Source organism: Mus caroli, chromosome 14 (genome assembly GCF_900094665.2).
Source record: "Mus caroli chromosome 14, CAROLI_EIJ_v1.1, whole genome shotgun sequence".
Taxonomy (NCBI): Eukaryota; Metazoa; Chordata; class Mammalia; order Rodentia; family Muridae; genus Mus; species Mus caroli.
The window spans coordinates 46,952,108-46,972,152 of NC_034583.1; the positions used below are offsets into that span (position 1 = coordinate 46,952,108).

The window sequence follows — 20,045 nt, forward strand, 5'->3', positions numbered from 1 at the left end:
TGAAAACCAGTATCTACACCAAAGTCCAGTGGTGTGGGGAGAGGCAGCTTTCGGGCACAGACACTTTGCAAGGGCCATGTAGTCCTCCCCTCTCACCAGGTTTGACTGCCAGGGGCTCTGAAGATAAACATGTACCCCCCACCTCTGCCTGTCCCCACTTGGATACAAGTGGTTTATTGGGAAAGACTTTCAGAGGGGTTGAGAGAAAAAGCTAGAGAGAGGGAAAAGTTGAATTATGTTGCAGGTGCAATCAATGTGACCTACTGGGGTGGGGGTGGGAGTGCTGAGGTACTGCAATAGGCGTGTATAGTTATCCCAAACTGAAGCAAGGAGGCAAGCTACAGAATTCTTAGAAGGTCCAGCCACTGGACACATTGCCCCAGGAAGGGACATTGCATTTGCCAACAGTGTCCTGTGGCCACAAATGTCCTTAAGTATGTACAGAGGGCCCCTTTATCTACACCTCTCTGTGGCTTAAGTGAGTACAACAAGTCCTTTTTAATCAGTTCCCCCGCCCTGTTGCCCACTCTCTGTGGCCAAACATGGCCCAAAAATATTAAGTTGGTTTTCTGGGTTGTTTGTCCATTTGTTTTTGAGGAAAAGTGTCACTCAGTAGCCCAGGCTAGCCTCCAACTTAGGGTAATCTCCCTGCCTCAGTTCCTGGGTGCCAGGATTACAGGTGTGAACCTCCAAGCTCAGGAAATTCATAACTCTGATACTGTACTATTCTCATTTGAATATGAAGTGTCCCCTGGGTTCGTGCATGGGGGTGGGAGGTGGGGGTAAAGGGTAGGTGGCTGTTGCTGTCAGGTTTGGGGGAATTGTTAAAATTTGAGAGTTCTGGCCGGGCAGTGGTGGTGCATGCCTTTAATCCCAGCACTTGGGAGGCAGAGGCAGGCAGATTTCTGAGTTCAAGGCCAGCCTGATCTACAGAGTGAGTTCCAGGACAGCCAGGGCTATACAGAGAAAACCTGTCTCACAAAAAAAAAAAAAAAAAAAAAAAAAAAAAAAAAAAAATTTGAGAGTTCTGATCTAATCAATGGATTGATTACCTGGCATATTCATAATCTAATAGCATTATTGGAAAGTTGTGAAAGTAGGAAATGGAGCCTCATTGGAAGATCTATGTCTTTAGGGCTGTGCCCTTGGGGTTACATATTAATTTGACCCTTCTGTATTTGTTATTTTCTGCTTTCTATCATAAGGTGAGCCTCCTTCATTTCCACACTCTCCGGTCACCATGGTGATCTGTCTCGCTTTGGACCCAGAAGTAACAGTTGGCCATGATGGACTAAAACCTCTGAGCTAATGAACTAACCCCCATCTGCCATCTTGTTATGTCAGATATTTTTGTCACTGCAATAAGAAAAGTAACTACAAATGCCATTCTGAGCACCGTGACGAAATCTCAGAGCTTCTTGCCCTGTTCCTCCCAGGGAGTGAACATCCCAGTGAACATCCCAGTCTGTGTGCCCATGCCGTTGTTTACCTTCCAAGTAGGTCGGTTGGTTGCTGTCAGTTAGCAGGGGGACTGCTCTACTAGCATATTACTTGTGTTCATTTAACCTTTATTTACTAGTAGCCACAAAATGTAAGAGTTGTGATAAAGACAAACAACTCTCCTTCTGAAACGTCATCAGGTCAATGGTAGCCTAGCCCTGTGTCATATTTCATCTCATTGTGTAGGCAGTAAATCGCCCCCACACCATAGAAAGAAGGCTACCATAAGACTCTGAAAGCGGGGCTGGAGAGATGACTCAGCAGTTAAGAGCACTTGACTGCTCTTCCGAAGGTCCTGAGTTCAAATCCCAGCAACTACATGGTGGCTCACAGCCATCTGTAATGAGATCTGACTCCCTCTTATGGAGTGTCTGAAGGCAGCTACAGTGTACTTACATATAATAAATAACTAATCTTAAAAAAAAAAAGACTCTGAAAGCAACTAGAAGGCTAGGCATGGTGACACAGGCCATGAATCCCTGCAATAGGAAGTCAGAGGCAGACAGATCTCTGTACATTGGAGACCAACCTTGTCTACATAGTGAGTTCTAGGCCAGCCAGTGATACATAGGGACCCTGACTCAAGAATAAAAGACACATTGTTCCATCCAATAAAAGAAAGCAGCCGGGCGTGGTGGCGCACGCCTTTAATCCCAGCACTCGGGAGGCAGAGGCAGGCGGATTTCTGAGTTCGAGGCCAGCCTGGTCTACAAAGTGAGTTCCAGGACAGCCAGGGCTATACAGAGAAACCCTGTCTCGAAAAAAAAAACCAAAAAAAAAAAAAAAAGNAAAGCAGCTTTCATTATGGTATGCTGTCATAATTATTCTCTTATTCTGTTTGTTTGTTTGTTTGTTTGTTTGAGAACTCACTATGTAGATCATGTTGGCCTAGAACTCATAGTGACCATCCATCTGCCTCTGCCTCATGAATGCTAGGATTAAAAGCATGTGCCACAGGCAGGCCCTGCCATCTGCCTGAGGCCTGGGCTGACCATCTGGGCCAAGATCCAGTGCTTTAGGTCGATCCACTCCAACCTTCACTCCTACCACAAGCTGCTGGAGCTAGTGAAGAAGCTAACCCTGCAGAACCGGAGCTGCAGGACCACTGGGCTCTGGGCAATAGCAGCACATCCAAGAGCATGGTTCCACACTGATGGTGTATCTGAAACCAGAAACCTTGAACCAAACCAATGACTCATTACAATGAATATTTGCATATAAAGTTGTTGGGAAAAAAATATATTGTGTGACACACTGCAGCTTCTGATACCACCACGATGAACGAGTATGTGATGGAGAGGCAGGAAAGATGGAGGAACTAGAGGCGAGACAGGGATGAGAGAAGGCTGAGAACAATGGAGGAATTGCCCAGTAGAGTTGGCAGTGTGCTATGCAGCAGCCTGGAGCTTGCACAGACTCAGCGCCCTGGCTCTGAACAGGATGTCTACAATGAAGAATACTTCATTTCCTAGATTGGAACTCTTTGAAAGACCTCCATGGTCTGAACTTCCCCCAGAGGCCATGCTGGCATCAAAGATCTGTACTGATGCCCCAGGCCATGATGAAGCCCTAGTGTCATGTGGATGTCCGTGATCCATGCTGTTACCAAGGGCCATGTTTGGGTCTGTGGTCCTGATGTGGCTGGGAGCCATGTTGATGTCTAGAATCCATGTTACCTCCTAAGATCATACAGATGTCCACGGTCTGTACCTTGCCTGAAGCCGTGTTGTTGTCTGTGGGCTGTGCTGCCACCTGGAGCCGTGTTGGTGTCCATGGCCGGTGCTTTGGCAAAGGGCTGTGTTGATGTCCGTGGTCCATGATGTCACCAGGGTCCCAGTGGAGGTCCTTGTCGTGTGCTGACACTGGAGATCATGTGGATGTCTGCACATGGTCCAAGCTATTGCCAGGATCTATGCTCCCACTGACTGTGAAGGGCAAGAAAGCTATTTTGCAGGGTATCGATGACTACAGACAAACAGTTAAGAAGGAGGGACACAGAAGGCTTTTGTGACAACCCCCAACCCCTAACCCCACCAAAAGTAACAGCCTAAAAAGAAAGCCATCATAAAGCAGTCAGTCAGAGCTTGGCAAAAACTCTGGAAGAGGGGAAAGGGCTGTAGAAGCCAGAGGGGTCTAGGACACCCACAGAACCAACTAACCTGAACTCACAGGGAGTCACAGAGACTGAACCAACTAACAGCCAGAGATCCTGCCTGGGTCTGACCTAGGCCCTCTGCATGTTACAGTTGTGTAGCTTGGCCTTCTTGTGGGACTCCTAACAGTAGAAGTCGGAGCTGTCCCTGACGCTTTTGCCTGCTTTTGGGACCCTTCCCTCCCACAGGGTTGCCTCATATGAGGGGAGGCACCTAGTCTTATTGTAACTTGATATGCCATGTTTGGTTGATATCCTGGAAAACTGCCCATTTCTGAAGGGAAATGGAGGCGTGGTTGGGAGGCCGGTGGGGAAGGACTCAGTTTTCTTTTCTTTTTTCGAGACAGGGTTTCTCTGTGTAGCCCTGGCTGTCCTGGAACTCACTTTGTAGACCAGGCTGGCCTCGAACTCAGAAATCTGCCTGCCTCTGCCTCCCAAGTACTGGGATTAAAGGTGTGTGTCACCACTGCCCAGCTCAGTTTTCTTTAGGGGGCTGGCCACACGCAGTTTGACTGTGTTCCAGTAAGTATATGGACAACACAAACTGGACATGTTTTTTTTCTTTTTGTTTTTTGGTTTTGTTTTTTTGTTTCTTCTCTTTTCGGGGGAAGGTCACAGGGGTCAGGGACAAACGTGGGAGAACTCAGAGGTGGATGTGATCAGGGTGCATGATGTGAAATTCCCAAATAAGACCTGGCTCTCTTATTTTTTTTCTTTTCTTTTTTTTAAAGATTTCTTTATTTTATGTATATAAGTACACTGTAGCTGTCTTCAGACACCCCAGAAGAGAGCATCAGATCCCATTACAGATGGTTGTGAGACACCATGTGGTTCCTGGGAATTGAACTCAGGACCTGTGGAAGAGCAGTCAGTGCTCTCAACCACTGAGCCATTTCTCCAGTCTTTTCTTTTTTTTTTTAAATTTATTTATTTACTATATATACACCATATTCTGTCTACATTATGTGTACACACCAGAAGAAGGCACCAGATCTCATTATAGATGGTTATGAGCCCCATGTGGTTGCTGGGAATTGAACTCAGGACCTGTGGAAGAGCAGTCAGTGCTCTCAACCACTGAGCCATTTCTCCAGTCTTTTCTTTTTTTTTTTAAATTTATTTATTTACTATATATACACCATATTCTGTCTACATTATGTGTACACACCAGAAGAAGGCACCAGATCTCATTATAGATGGTTATGAGCCCCATGTGGTTGCTGGGAATTGAACTCAGGACCTCTAGAAGAACCAGATCTCCAGCCCCACTCTCTTATTATCTTAAACCTATTTGTTTTAGTGGGTATATGTAGCATGTGCATGCACATGTTCACATGTGTATATACAGGTCCATACACCTTCATGTATGCACATGGAGGCCAGAGGTCAGGGTTAAATGTTTTACCTGATGGCTTATGTCTTAAGACAAGGCCTCTCTCCCTGAACCTGAGACTCACAAATTCATTTAGACTGACTGTCCAGCAAGTTCCAGAGAGCCTTTATCTCTTTATCTTTGTCTCCCCCACACTCAGAACTCAGATTACAGTCATGTGCCATACAGCCCAGACATGAATGTGTGCGGGTGAGGGTGCATGTGCACGCGTGGGCACAAATCCAGAGGTCAGCATAGGTATCTTCCTCTACTGCTCTCCACCTTATTTTTTGAGAAAGGGTCTCTCACTGAGCCTGGAATTCATAAATTGGCGAGACCTGCCGGCCAGTAAACAGAGAAGCTTCTGGTCTCTGCTCTCAGCACTGGGATTAAAGATGCCTGCCACAGGGCTGGTGAGATGGCTCAGGGGTTAAGAGCACTGACTGCTCTTCTCAAAGGTCCTGAGTTCAAATCCCAGCAACCACATGGTGGCTCACAACCATCTATAATGAGATCTGGCGCCCTCGTCTGGAGTGTCTGAAGACAGCTACAGTGGACTTACATGTAATAAATAAATAAATCTTAAAAAAAAAAAGATGCCTGCCACCAAACCCAGCTTTTCACCCGGGGGCTGGGGATCCAAATTCAGCTTCTCATGTTTGCTTGGGACTTTGACCATCATTCCAGTCCCTGATTGCTTTATTATCAGTCAGTCAATTACTATAAATATTTATATATCCAATTTTATCATAGATATGTATGTGTAAGAAAAATGCAGATATATATGGAACTTGAATACTTGCTAAGTAATGGTTCATTTTCTCTCTCTCCTCTCTCTCTCCTCTCTTTCTCCTCTTTCTCTCTCCTCTCTCTCTCTCTCTCTCTCTCTCTCTCTCTCTCTCTCTCTCTCTCTGGATAGGAGGGTTTTTGAAGCAGGGTTTCTCTGTGTAGCCTCAGCTGTCCTGGAACTTTGTAACCCATGCTGGCCTTGAACTCACAGAGATCTGCCTACCTCTAAGTCTGAAATCCTAGGGTTAAAGGCGTGTGCCACCATACCCAGCTACTGTAATGTTTTCAAGTATCTCTCTTAGATAAATTGGGACTGTTCTCAACTCTAGCTAATCTGTGAGACATCCAGGGGGTAAACCATGATTGTCCCTAAGAAGGAAAAAAACAAACAAACAAACAAACAAAACAAAACAAACCACAGAGCAGGACATTTCGGGTCACACCCTGCCCCCTGGTGGTACTGCTTGGACACAGTGCCAGCTGTGGCACAGGCTGAAGTTGCTGGGGAAGCCGATCACAGTTGGGGTGCAGGCAGGGGATTGGGGAGCAAGCTGAAGAAGAGTGAAGCAGGCAACAATAGTGGAAGAAACCCCTACAGCATGTCCTTGCTCTGTCTCCCTGAAGCTAGGAAGGAAGTTGTGGGAAAGAACTGAAGAAGTGCAGGTCTTGCTGGGTGTGGTGCTGCATACATACATAAATTCCAGCACACAGGGGGCAAGGCTAGCCTGTTCTACACAGCAAATCCAGGCCAGCCAAGGCTATATAGAGAGAAACCGTCCCCAAAAGGTAAAAGAATGTGGGATCACTCTTTCACACAATCGTCATTTGTCAAGTGACTATCGTGAGAGGACACTGGTAGGGGGCAGTTTAAATCGAGACTTGGTTTGCTTAGATTCTCTCTACAATGCAGAGAAATGGCCGGAAGGCCAGAAGGGAGGCGGAGGTGATGACTGGGATAGCTAGGGGCCAGCTTAGGGACTTTAAGCCTAGTCTAGATCCTTTGGGTTCTTCCTTTTTCCCCCATTTGTTTTTTGAGATAGGGTCTAGCAGCACAATAAACCAATGAAATAGTATGTAATAGGATTGCAGGGAAGGAAAAAACCTGGATAATTAGAGTCAGAAAGACCTGGAGCCAAGATCCCTTTCTCCAGCCAACCAGATTTGCCACTCTGAGCAAATGATTTAACCTTCCATGTCTACATCTGCAAGATAAAGTCACTGCAGACTGAGACTTGTACACAAGCTGCTAGCACAGCACCTAGCACCTGCTATCCATACCATAAATATCAATTCTTCCTCTATGCAAGGTGATGCTATACACAAAGACAGATGGGGTGTAAAGCCAGGTACAAGATAAGCCCTGTGCTAAAGTGTGGCTAATTGGGTAGAACCATTCTAAAGGTCCTGGTGTCTAAATAGCTATGAAAAATTAGAAAAATAATCCTTTAGTCTGACCGAGCTATTCCTTGGGGCCATCTTGGTAGATGATGGTACCATTCCCTGAGACAGGGAATCCCAAGAGCTGAAGCAAGGTTTTGAACAAGATGATGACCTTCAAAGAGGCAGGTGTCCTGTGTGAACACCCTGAGGCCTACCCACAGTGTAGGCAAGGGATAAGATGGGGAAGGCAAGGTGAATGTGGACAGTTCTGATGCAAGGATTATAGGATAGGGGGTGGGGTAGTACAGGCCTATAGACACAAAGGAAATGGGAATGGGAAGCACTGGAGACCAGCTACAGACCACCCTTAGAGGCCATCTCTGTTTATGCACAAAACTCTGAGACTAAAAATCAAGACTATTTGTTTTGAAAGTGGCAGGATCCACTTGAAATAAGCTTAAGTAAAAGAATAATGCATTTGTTCTTGTAACAAGAATATAGGCTTTCTGCTTCACCTATTTCCAGAAACAGCCACATCTACTCCACAAAGTGCCAGTGTAATATTTGAGACATGATAGTAAACATTAAAAAGAATGGATTTGGTTGTGTTGGCTTGAGGTCACCAAGGCTGCCTTCAACTCTAGTACAGGAGATACAGATGCTACCAACAACCCATTCATTGGCCTCAACTATTAGTCTACATGTTCCAGTATGATTATACACCCATGACAAGTTCCACAGTACAGTCTGGGATGCAAGTGGGAAATTTGTCTTTAATCTTCCAGGAATTTGATCTCTCCAACATCAGCTGGGTGGATGCTGGTGTCAAGTATGCTGTGGAGTCTATAGGTGTCTTCACTGTTGTGAGGAAAGGTGGGGTGAGTGGGAGGATGGACCCAAAGGGTCATCATCTCTGCCCTTTCTGTTTGTGATGGGTATGGACCAGGAGAGGTACAACAGCTCATTCAAGTTTGTCATCAATGCCCCCTGTTCCACAGTCTGCTTAGTGATCCCCGGCCCAAGGTCATCCATCAAGGGATTTATGACTACTGTCCTCTAGAAAACCTTGGATCACACACACACACACACACACACACACACACACACACACACACACACCGGAAAGCTGTGCTGTGATGGCCATAGGCTACCCAAAACATCCCTTCATTCCTGGTACAGCCAAAGCTGTGGGCAAAGGTTATGCCTGAGCTGAACAGTAAGTTCACTAACATGACCTTCTCTGTTCCTACTTCCACTGTGCGTCCTGGATCTGACATGCTGCCCAGAGAAAACTGCCATCTGGGAGATGCCAAGAGGTGTGGTGACACACACCTTTAAAACTAGCACTTGGGAAGCAGATTCTGCATTCAATGCCAGTTTTGTCTACATAGCAAGTTCCAGGACAGCCAGACTACATAGGGAGACCATGATTCAAAAGTAAATACATACATGCAGATATAAGAAGGTGATGAGGTGCCGGGTGTGGTGGTACACGCCTTTAATCCCAGCACTAGAGAGGCAGAGACAGGCGGATTTCTGAGTTCGAGGCCAGCAGGACAGCCAGGGCTATACAGAGAAACCCTGTCTCGGAAAAGAAGGAGAAGAAGAAGAAGAAGAAGAAGAAGAAGAAGAAGAAGAAGAAGAAGAAGAAGAAGAAGAAGAAGAAGAAGAAGGTGGTGGTGGTGGTGATGAGGCAGGCACTGGATCATCCTGGGCTGATATAGGTACCAGTTGCCTCTTGAGACTTTAACAGCAACATCCATTCTACCTTTGATAGTGGGACTAGCATTGCTCTCAATAACCACTTTATCAAGCTCATATCCAGGTATGACAGATAATTTGGCTACAGCAACAGAGCAGTGGACCATTTAGGTCCACACAGTCCTCCAAGGTCCACATGGCCTCCAAAGAATAAGAAACTCTGGACCACCTACCCCAGCAAGAGTAGAAGAGGAAGAGAGCCCTTGGCTGTTTAGGGAGACCCTGCCCTAACTCAGGCTCCACGGCACTGAGCATCTCTGCTCACAGTTTCCATCCTAACCCCCAATAGAAGAAGGGGCTTAAGAAGCCCTCAGACGGTCTTAATAAAGACCACTGAGGTGGTTAGGAGGCATCTATTGATCTTTGTCTCACTGCTCTGCCTCTGTCTCAGGCAGGTTGATGCTTTGCATTATCAAGCTGACATCCAACAGAGCCCAACTTAGGCTCTACAGACTCAGCAATCCAGCAAAAAAAGGAGCTCATGTCCAAAGGTTAGAAAAGGTCTCAACCAGGGATCTCATGCCCCCGTCTCTGAACATCCCGATTGCTGTGGCCAAGGTGTGGGCCACACAAACTGGCCCTAAGAGAAGCAAGGTCAGACCCTGATGGTTCTCCAAAGAAAGTCACAGTGCTGCTACCTGAAAGAGGATTCTGAGCATCATGGATGCGTTGAGTTTGGGTTGGTACAGCATTTGAATACCCAGTGGTCTCAAGTTGGAACGAAATGTTGAGAAATTACACAAGGACTTTATGATAGTGGCAAGTTGAGGGCAAATACTCTCTTTGGGATTAGGTGGGGGAGGGCTAAGGTGTGGTGGGCATTAGAGGACCAAGGATATGTTCTGTAAGCCTGAAACACCCCACCAATTTCATGGTGCTAGAGGAAACGCCCTTGATAAGAAGCTGGGCACAATAGTTTGGTTTTGTTATTATCTGAGGACTGAGGAGAGCTTAGCATCTGGGACACTGGAAAAGAAAAGCCTGAGGCTAGGCGTGCTCTGGAGAAGCAATCCCAGACCCTGAGGGTTTTAGGCCTCTTGTTATCCTGGGATCCCCAGCCCTGGTCTCATCCCTCACTCTTAGCTTGTTTGACATTCGACATCTCTTGGTTGCTTTCTCTAAGGAGCAACAGCCTTCAAAGTTACATCAGTATCTTGCAGCGTGGCTGGTCGTGTGGGCGGATCCCAAGTTGAACTCCGGCCTCCAATGGCTTGAGGATGTGATGACGGAGGCTTCGCCCAGCCCGGGGCCTTGAGCCCGGGCTAGTGAACCGGCCTACAGATGGGCGAGAGAACCAGCTAGGTTCCGCCCCGGCGACTGCCCGCCTCCTTTTTAAGCGCCTCCCGCCCAACCTCAACTCCCTCTGGCTTTGCCATGCTCCTTCCTTCCCCGCCTTCCTTGTCTCCCCGACTGCGCTCGTTCCTGTGGCCATCCCTCAGCGCCAGTCCAGGTGCCATGGCTGCTATGTACCTCCCCGGCCTGCGGTGAGTGACCCATAGCCCGGGGCCCACTCCGCGCTCCACCTTCCGGGCTTCCTCCGCTTGTTTCCCATCCTAGCAAGAGACTGGCAGGGTGGCTATTCATCAGTGTGGGTCTCACGGTGGTGCATCCCCCCTCCGCATTCCCATCCCCAGCCATGCCAGGTTTCCTACTCAGCCTCTGTGCTCTTCTGTCCCTCCCTGCGGCTTGTGTGCTGTTCTAGCTGCCACTCGCAACCTCCTCCCCCTTCTCCTTTGCCTTCCCGAGCCCTATCTCTGCAAATGCTCTACTTAGCAGATGTAATTCTTTCAGACCAAGGGCTCCCAGTCCACCTTTCAGTGTGTGAGGAACCATTAAGGCCTTGAGGCCATAGGGTTTGAGGCCCCGGGGACCCGAGCTCAAAGCTCCCTAAAGAAGGTAGAAGGTAAACATCACTTGCAGCCTCCCTGAGAACAGAACGGAACCTGGCACGAAGCCCAGTGAAGCCTCTGGGGACTAGGGGGGGAGGGAGACAGGGAGGGAGAGAAGGAAGGAAGCAAGCAAGATGGGAGGAGGGCAGACTGCCTTTTTAACTTGGCCGGCTTCCCCTAGTAGGTCCTGGACCCCAGGCTTGTCCTGGATGGCTCCCCCTGCCCCCACAATCGGGTCTCTTCTCCGTATACCCCTTTCTCCATGGTCTAGGACATAAAAGAGTCTGAACTGACTCCTTATCTCTTCTTCGCAGTTTACTTGGTTAATCCATGTGAGGGTGGTCTATGAAGGATAGAGAGAAGGTCCCTCTCAGAGACGTGCAGGAGAATGGGGGTGGGGCTGGGAGAAGCCGTGCTTCCCATAAGACAACTGGAGCCAATACCTGGGGATTAAAGCTTTCAGGATCATGCATTTAAAATTAATTTTTTAGGGAAACTGTCGTGTGCAGAAAAACACACAAAGAGACCTACCTTGCTGTGCCCCCCACCCCCTGGGGCCACACAAAGTATGCTGCCTTTTTTGTCTTCTGGAAAACACCCCACCCAGGCCCAAACTCCCACATCCAAGAGCTTCGTTTTCTCCCTTCCCAGGCAATGTAGCCTGTGCTCTCAGGTTCTGACCCTACCACCAACCCCTAAGGCTTCTAAGGAGAGCCAGGGAATGCACAGGCCCACACCATCGTGGCCTACTATGGGTTTTTGGCAGGTGACATCTCTTTGCCATCTTTTGTCCAGACCAATCACAGTAGACCCTACTATCTTCCAGGAGGGTAGCAGGACAAACGATACAGAGACTACCCTGCCCTTCTAAGAATCTAGGCATGGACCATTGGCATTATTCTTCTTGATCCAGCTTTCCCTATGTTAAAGCATCCTTGGCTAGTCCACCCTTGTTGACCCAGGTGAACAGAGGCACTACCTGAAGCCCCAGCATCCGTTGTCTTCATGCGAGAATCCTAACCTAAAGCCTGGCTGGCACTGGGAGAGGGCTTTACCATCTGGAGCTATGCCTTCTGTTGGAGGCATTTACACCAAAGGAGACAGATAATAGTAGCTGCCATTTGAACATCAAAACTGATTGAAAAGGCCATGGAAGAGCTTCTTTAAGATTGCTCATGAAGCTCTCACCTGGGCAATTTCTTCACTCTTGGACCAGAGGTTTGACTGCCTCTCCTCCTCAATGGGAGACACAAACCTCATAAAAGCCACAGATACAGGTAGTCTGAACTCACTCCACATACCCACCACAATCCAGAACCTGGTCTTACGGTGCCTGCAACCAGACACACTTTGGTACTCCCCAGAGGTACGGCTTTCTGCCCCACTCATCAATGCTTGTCTCCCATGATAGCCACTGGATGGTTGACTCTCTGTTTTGACTCTGATAGGCTTAGCCGGCATGGGCTAAGGCCCTGGTGCTGGTCACTGTGCCGTAGCATCCAAACCCTGCGTGTGCTCAGTGGAGATATGAGTCAGCTGCCGGCTGGAGTTCGAGACTTTGTGGCGCGCAGTGCACATCTGTGCCAACCAGAGAGCATCCACATCTGTGATGGGACGGAGGCTGAGAACACTGCCATACTGGCCCTGCTGGAAGAACAGGGTCTTATCCGCAAACTCCCCAAGTATAAGAACTGGTAAGCCTTGAAACTAGCAACCCCCACGATGAGGGTTACTGCTTAGACTGAGGTCCCTCTGGGTTTCCCAAGACAGATATTTCTAGACCACATCAGTGGAATGAGCCAGAATGGGAGCTTCAAGGGAAAGTGGAACGGGAAAGTGAATGTTTTTTACACTAAATGAAAAAGTTGATACGAATTTACAAATTGGAGCTCTTACTTTGGAGGGGGCCTACTTACTGCCTGCCACCTCTTTCATGAAACATTTGCCAGGGGTAGAGGCTCCAAGGCTGTGCCTTGGGGAAAACCCCTCTTAATGAGACAAAGCCTAAAGGGACTAAACTGGAACTGGATAAGAAAAATAACGCCGACAGACCTAGAGTCAAAGTTAAACTTAAAAAGTGGCCACCGGGCGGTGGTGGCACACGTCTTTAGTCCCAGCACTTCGGAGGCAGAGGCAGGTAGATTTCTGAGTTCAAGGCCAGCCTGATCTACAGAGTGAGTTCCAGGACAACCAGCGCTACACAGAGAAACCGTGTCAGAAAGAAAGAAAGAAAGAAAGAAAGAAAGAAAGAAAGAAAGAAAGAAAGAAAGAAAGAAAGAAAGAAAGAAAGAAAGAAAGAAAGAAAGAAAGAGTGGTCAGGCTTAGTGGCCCATGCCTTTAATCCCAGCATTCAGGAGGCAGAGGCAGATGGATCTCTGTGAGTTTGAGGCCAGCCTGGTCTATATAGTAGGTTCCAGGACAGCTGGAGCTACATAGTGAGACTCTGCCTTGCCAAAATATAACAACAAAAAAAAGTGAGTCTGGAGATAAGTAAAATCTGCTAGCCACCATTTCCCGGCAATCCTCTCTCCCCCAGCTGGCTGGCCCGCACAGACCCCAAGGATGTGGCACGGGTAGAAAGCAAGACGGTGATTGTAACTCCTTCGCAGCGGGACACAGTGCCTCTCCTGGCTGGTGGGGCCAGGGGGCAGCTGGGCAACTGGATGTCCCCAGATGAGTTCCAGAGAGCTGTGGACGAGAGATTCCCAGGATGCATGCAGGGTAACGAGGCAGGGACATAGAGGCAGGGGCACTGAGGATATGACTGGATTTGGAATCCTTCCTCCTAGCGACATCTTCCTCCACAGGCCGCACTATGTATGTGCTTCCATTCAGCATGGGTCCCGTGGGCTCCCCACTCTCCCGCATTGGAGTGCAGCTCACTGACTCGGCTTATGTGGTGGCCAGCATGCGTATTATGACCCGCCTGGGGACACCTGTACTTCAGGCCCTGGGAGATGGTGACTTCATCAAGTGTCTGCATTCAGTGGGCCAGCCCCTGACTGGACATGGTGAGTACCTATCTAGGACACTGAGACCTTCTTCCACTCAGAGGGAGTCCCAAATCTTACCCATCCACGGAGAACTTGTGGATGTAGAACGATTATTCCCCGAGGCCCAGGAACGCATCCTGGACTGGAGTAACACCATTTGGAGAACAGAAGTCAGTCGACAGGTCTGACAAAGCACGAGGGCTGATGGGTACTGAAGAAGATGGTTTAGCTACCCCTGGGCATTCTATTGCTTCCAAGTGTCTCTTGGGTCAATCCTTGATCCCTTCAGTCCCTGACACCCTGGTTTCTGATGCCAGTGGCAGCAGCACTATGACCCCATTGTCTCCAGGGGATCCTGTGGGCCAGTGGCCGTGCAATCCAGAAAAAACCCTGATTGGCCACGTGCCAGACCAGCGGGAGATCGTCTCCTTCGGCAGCGGCTATGGTGGTAACTCCTTGCTGGGCAAGAAGTGCTTTGCCCTGCGCATCGCCTCTCGCCTGGCCAGGGATGAGGGCTGGCTGGCAGAGCACATGCTGGTGAGGGCCTGGTGAGGAACTGAGCAACTGTGGTAGGGGAGTGGGTGGGGAAGCCTTGGCAATCTGCCTCTGCCTTGCCTCCTTCCTGCCAGGTGCCAGGAGGGTGAGCCTGAAGCCTGAAGTTTTAGCCCCAGGCTGCTGAGGTGCTACCCTAGTCTCTGGTGGGGCAGGACGCCTGCTTAGTGAATAAGCATTAGTGTCCATTTCCTGCTGCCTACCCCATTACCCTCTAGCTCATCCATGCAGATTATGCCATCGTGACTTTTGGTGAGTTCATTCTGTTCCCTCTGTCTCCAACACAGATTTTGGGCATCACCAACCCTGCAGGGAAAAAGCGCTATGTGGCAGCTGCTTTCCCCAGCGCCTGTGGCAAGACCAATCTGGCCATGATGAGGCCTGCATTGCCAGGCTGGAAAGTGGAGTGTGTGGGGGATGACATCGCCTGGATGAGGTTTGACAGTGAAGGTGAAGGGCCCTTTTCCTGAACAGCCAACATGGTCCCATACCCTGATTAGCCTAGCAACTGCAGATCTGTCAGATCTAGAAAATAAGGGAGAGAGGAGGACCTCCTCCAGGCTCACATCTAAACCTTTCCTAATTGGTCTTTCCTTTCTTTTACTTTTGGCAGGTCAACTCCGGGCCATCAACCCTGAGAATGGCTTCTTCGGGGTGGCCCCTGGTACCTCTGCTGCCACCAATCCCAATGCCATGGCCACAATTCAGAGTAACACTCTCTTCACCAACGTGGCTGAGACCAGTGATGGCGGTGTGTACTGGGAAGGCATTGACCAGCCTCTTCCGCCTGGTGTCACCATAACCTCGTGGCTGGGAAAGCCCTGGAAACCTGGTATGTGGGGTGAGGCACTGTGGCAAAGGCTCCAGAGCTCAGCACTTTAAATGTAGGTGTGTTCTGCCTACAAGTGTGTCTGCACCGCGCATGCATGTAGTAAACAGGCTATCAGATCCCCTGGAACTGGAATTACAGATGGTTGTGAGCCACCATGTAGGGGTTTAGAATTGAACCTGTGTCCTCTGCAAGAGCAGCCAGTCTCCGCACAGCAGATTTAATGATGGAAAACCCTCTACAACCCTAGCTTTTTGTAGTTTCCAACACCAGGCAAGATCTCAGTTCGTGTCCCCCTGATCCATTAATCATTGTTTGGGGATCCAAGTAATTATTTAACTTCCCTTCAGCTTTCCAGTTTTCCAACCAAATTAATGGGTTTTATCTTAGTACTCATCTGTTTGGATTACGGGAGGAGTAATAATACATAAAAGGAGTTTAGCATACTGTCAAATGCATAACACTTGTCGATGGTGAGTATAAGCTGGACAGATTTATATTGGAGGACTATTTGGAGAACTGTTAAAGCAGGAATTGGGCCAGTAACATTTGACCCATCAGGAAAGAAGGAAGCCTGTGTCCTCTATCATTTGTCTCCCATGTTCCCCTGTATGATAGCCTGTGTCTAAAATTGCCCTACCCTTCCCATCCCTCCCTATGTTGTAATCCTGCATGAACTCAGGCTAGTGCTTTAGACTTTCTTAGCGGCTGGTTTCCCAAGCCTGTCTGTCATTACTGCCTTTCCATTGCCTTCTGTGGTTATAGGAACAGAGCACAGCCCAGGAAGAGCTTGTGGTCACTGAAGGGCAAGCTTGAATTTTGCAGGCTGGCCTAGCAGTCAGCCTCCTTTTTTGACCAGCCTTTATTTTCTCTAACACCATCATTAAGTCCCCCTCAGGTGCCCCACACAACTGAGAAATCCAAAAAATAAGATAAACTTCTTTCCCAACCCTTTCAGGCTAGTTTCCCAAGCCTTTCAGCAACTCTGAATTCACTGATATAACTAGAGCGTCAGGGTCCAGGGCTGGGCGCCAGAGATAGACGTGTTGGCTCCTGGCTCCCACTCCCTACTTCCAATGGAAAAGGCACCTGCCTGAGTCTCACCAGTGGTGCTCACACACGTGCTGCTGACTTGGCTCCCAGCTTCTCTCCAGCGTACCTGAAGGTGCCAACTGCTCTGGGCTCCTCGGGTTATGACTGACCAGGTTATGTTCCTGATGGACTTCATGCCCTAAGCAACCCACTCTGTCAGGGTCTAAGCAGGAGCAGAGAAATCACCAAAGGTCTGAGGCTTTAATATCAACCACTGGGCTGGTGAGATGGCGTAGCATGCTAAGGTGCTTACCACCAAGTCTGATGACCTGCGTTAGATTCCCAGGACCCTCATGGAGGAAGAAAACTGAACACGTTATCCTCTGATTCCCACATGCATCCCATGGCAACCCCTAGTCCCAATACAATAGACTAATAAATAAATGTGTAATAAAAGTAATTTCTCTTTGCATTTTGATGCAGGAGATTGCCTTTCCTGGTGTGTTAATGGGAACCCATTCCTTGAAATATTGACCTGACATGCTCAGTTTTTGCTTTAGGTTTAGGAAAATTAGATTTGATAAACAATAATCCTGTAACTAAAAGTTTCTAGGAAGAAAATTATTCTAACTACATGCCAATATTTAACTGTTTCCTTAAGACTTTTACCAAAGCACCCTGCCAAGTCCCAGGTCCTCTTCCAGGGTTCTCTAGCAGCCCCTTTATTGATAAGTAGCCTCATGGTTGCAGGAAGATGTCCTCATCCCTGCTCCCTTCTTCTTTACAACACAAGGCTGTAATTAGCTGATGAAACCATGCAAAGGGGCGGGAGCTAGAGCTTGGTGGTAGAGTGCTTGCCCTCCATGTGTAAGACCCTGGGGTTAAGCTTCAGCATCATGAAAAGAAATGCGAAGGCTGGCAAGATGGCTCAGTGAGTAAGGTCCTGAGTTGAAATCCCAGCAACCACATGGTGGCTCACAACCACCCATAATGAGATCTGATGCCCTCTTCTGGTGTGTCAGTGTACTTATGTATAATAATAAATAAATCTTTTAAAAAAGAAAATAACACTAAAAAAAATGTCATTGTGTGTTCACATGTGAAATGTCATTGTGTGTTCACACGTGTCTGGGTTGAGAGTGGCCATGACCTTGGAAGTGATGATATTTTGCATTTCCTTTGCCAGGTGACAAGGAACCCTGTGCACATCCAAACTCTCGCTTTTGTGTCCCGGCTCGCCAGTGCCCCATCATGGACCCAGCCTGGGAAGCACCAGAAGGTGTCCCTATTGATGCCATCATCTTTGGAGGCCGCCGACCCAAAGGTAAACAGTTTGTAGTAAAGGTCCAGCCCTACAGTCATGCTCCCACCTTCCTGTACTTAGAACTCACAGGACCGCTCACAGGGACCTCCAGCTGCTGTGTAGCCGTGTCTCCTATGGTGAATGCAGAATGTGCGAGGGCGTGGGGTCTGAAATGGAAGAAAATGGTTGCCCATAAACCTGTTCATTGGTGTTCCAGGGGTACCACTGGTGTACGAGGCCTTCAGCTGGCGTCATGGGGTGTTTGTAGGTAGCGCCATGCGCTCTGAGTCCACTGCCGCTGCGGAGCACAAAGGTGAGTTCTCACCCTCCATGTTCCCTGTCCCTACTCCCACTGTCTCCCTTTCTCCCATCCTGTCTCCTCACTTTTCCTGAAGCTCGTTCAGAACTGTAAACCTTTTCCTCTGCCAGCGGGGATACAGGGCACTCTTCCCTTGCTTAACCCACCCTCCCTCCTGTCCTAGGAAAAACCATTATGCATGATCCCTTTGCCATGCGGCCTTTTTTTGGCTATAACTTTGGACGCTACCTGGCACACTGGTTGAGCATGGAGGGGCGAAAAGGTGCCCGGCTGCCTCGTATCTTCCATGTCAATTGGTTCCGGAGAGATGAAGCAGGCCGCTTCCTATGGCCAGGCTTTGGGGAGAATGCTCGTGTGCTAGACTGGATCTGCCGAAGATTAGAAGGAGAAGACAGTGCCCAAGAGACTCCCATTGGGCTAGTACCAAAGGAAGGAGCCCTGGACCTCAGTGGCCTCAGTGCAGTGGACACCAGTCAGCTGTTCTCCATCCCCAAGGACTTCTGGGAGCAGGAGGTTCGTGATATTCGGGGCTACCTGACAGAGCAAGTCAACCAGGACCTGCCCAAGGAGGTGTTGGCTGAGCTCGAGGCCCTGGAAGGACGTGTACAAAAAATGTGACCTGAGGCTCTAGGCTAGCAAGAGCACAGCTCCCCCATTTGGGTAGAGAACCCCCAGGCTCACAGAAAACATGAACAATCTGACATTAAAATGTGTGAGTGTTGGAAGGCCAAGCCACAGGACTCCCCATGCTGTCTGATAAGAGATGCACACTTTCATACATGCATTTGTTTCCACTTCCCTGTGTCTGCATAGGCTTCCTTCTAATCGGTCTCCAGCTGGCTCGCATAGTAGGAACTTCTGGAAGAAGGCATTCCTCTTCTGAAGAAATGTAACCTGGTATAGTGATGCAAACCTTTAATCCCAGAGGCAGCCCAACCTCTGGGAGCTCGAGGCAAGCCTGCCTGGTCTACAGAGCAAGTGCCAGGTCAGCCAGGGGTATATAAGTAGGACTTAATCCCCTCCACCAAAAAGAAAAAAAGAAGGCCACAGCACAGCAGGCTGCTCCGTGTTTGAGTTAGTATTTTTGTCCCACACAGACATGATGCAGAAGTCCCCTTCTCCAGAGGAAGCCACTCCAGAACCAATTTCCTCCTCCTGGTTTCCTCTGGCTTCCTGGAACCAGGAGCCACACCTGTTATTTTTTTCCTTGAGACAAGGTCTCATGTAGATCAGGCTGGCTCCAAACTCACTGTGTAGCTAAAGGTAACCTTGGCATCCTGATCCTCCTCTCCCTACCTCTGACAATCTTGCTACCAAGGCCAGCTAGACAACTAACACTTCTAGAACACTACCTGTATTCTAGACACATTGTCAACGTACCATTTGCATTTCAAAAATACAGAGTTAGATTGAACATAGTAACATGTCTTAAAATCCTAGCACTTGGAAGGACCCTATCACAAGGCAAGAGAATTGTATACAGTGACCCTGTCTTCAAAAACCACAAACCAAAGAATTATCCAGTGAATGCCCCATGTCTTTGTGTATATGGGCAACAGGGGGTTATTTAAAAAGAAAAAAAAAAAAAAGATTAGCAGTTCAGAGAGAGATGGGAAATAGGACAGGGGAAGTGGATTTGATCAAACGGCATTATGTATACATAAAATTCCCAATAATAAAGATATGAGGTATTTTTAAATAGGCAGTTGGAAACATGGCTCAGGGGTTAAGAGCGAGTGCTGCTCTAGAAGAGGACTGCAGTTCAGCAGCCACACGGGGCTGCTCACAGCCGCCTGTACCTGCAGCTCCAGGAGATCTCACACCCTGACACTCACAGGGACCTCGCTTGCACACATTCACACACACATAATTAAAGTGAATTCTTATATTTTTTTAAAATTTATTTTATTTATATTAGTACACTGTAGCTGTCCTTGGACACACCAGAAGAAGGCATCAGATCTCATTACAGATGGTTGTGAGCCACCATGTGGTTGCTGGGAATTGAACTCGGGACCTCTAGAAGAGCAGTCAGTGCTCTTAACCACTGAGCCATCTCTCCAGTCCTAAAGTGAATCTTTAAAAAAAGAAAAGTGGGCTGGGGATGTAACTCAGTGACAGGTTCCATCCCCGTTCTGCAGAAAGCAACACAGGCCAAACAACTTGTCAAAGGC

General features: G+C 48.4%; 1 protein-coding gene across 2 annotated transcripts; it reads left to right on the plus strand.

Annotated features, from left to right (window-relative positions):
- Window positions 1–10,191: 10,191 nt before the first annotated feature.
- On the plus strand, window positions 10,192–19,760 carry Pck2 (phosphoenolpyruvate carboxykinase 2, mitochondrial). Of its 2 annotated transcripts, none has more exons than XM_021181698.2 (10): window positions 10,192–10,438; window positions 12,292–12,537; window positions 13,380–13,564; window positions 13,651–13,854; window positions 14,186–14,373; window positions 14,676–14,838; window positions 15,002–15,220; window positions 17,436–17,573; window positions 17,770–17,865; window positions 18,035–19,760. In XM_021181698.2, the coding sequence occupies exons 1-10, from the start codon at window positions 10,329–10,331 to the stop codon at window positions 18,487–18,489; spliced, it is 2,004 nt and encodes a 667-aa protein (XP_021037357.1). In that variant the 5' UTR covers window positions 10,192–10,328; the 3' UTR covers window positions 18,490–19,760. The 2 variants fall into 2 exon arrangements, with proteins under 2 accessions (XP_021037357.1, XP_029325209.1); XM_029469349.1 differs by lacking the exon at window positions 10,192–10,438 and adding an exon at window positions 12,063–12,209 and having other exon boundaries at window positions 18,035–18,651.
- The last annotated feature ends 285 nt before the right edge of the window (window positions 19,761–20,045 follow it).

What these genes read in the sequence shown, in the direction of transcription:
- Pck2 (XM_021181698.2), top strand. Translation starts at nt 10,329, where the DNA reads ATGCTCCTTCCTTCCCCGCCTTCCTTGTCTCCCCGACTGCGCTCGTTC. An exon ending in ATGTACCTCCCCGGCCTGCG is followed by an intron (nt 10,439 to 12,291) that starts GTGAGTGACCCA and finishes TGACTCTGATAG; the next exon opens with GCTTAGCCGGCATGGGCTAA. An exon ending in CTCCCCAAGTATAAGAACTG is followed by an intron (nt 12,538 to 13,379) that starts GTAAGCCTTGAA and finishes TCTCTCCCCCAG; the next exon opens with CTGGCTGGCCCGCACAGACC.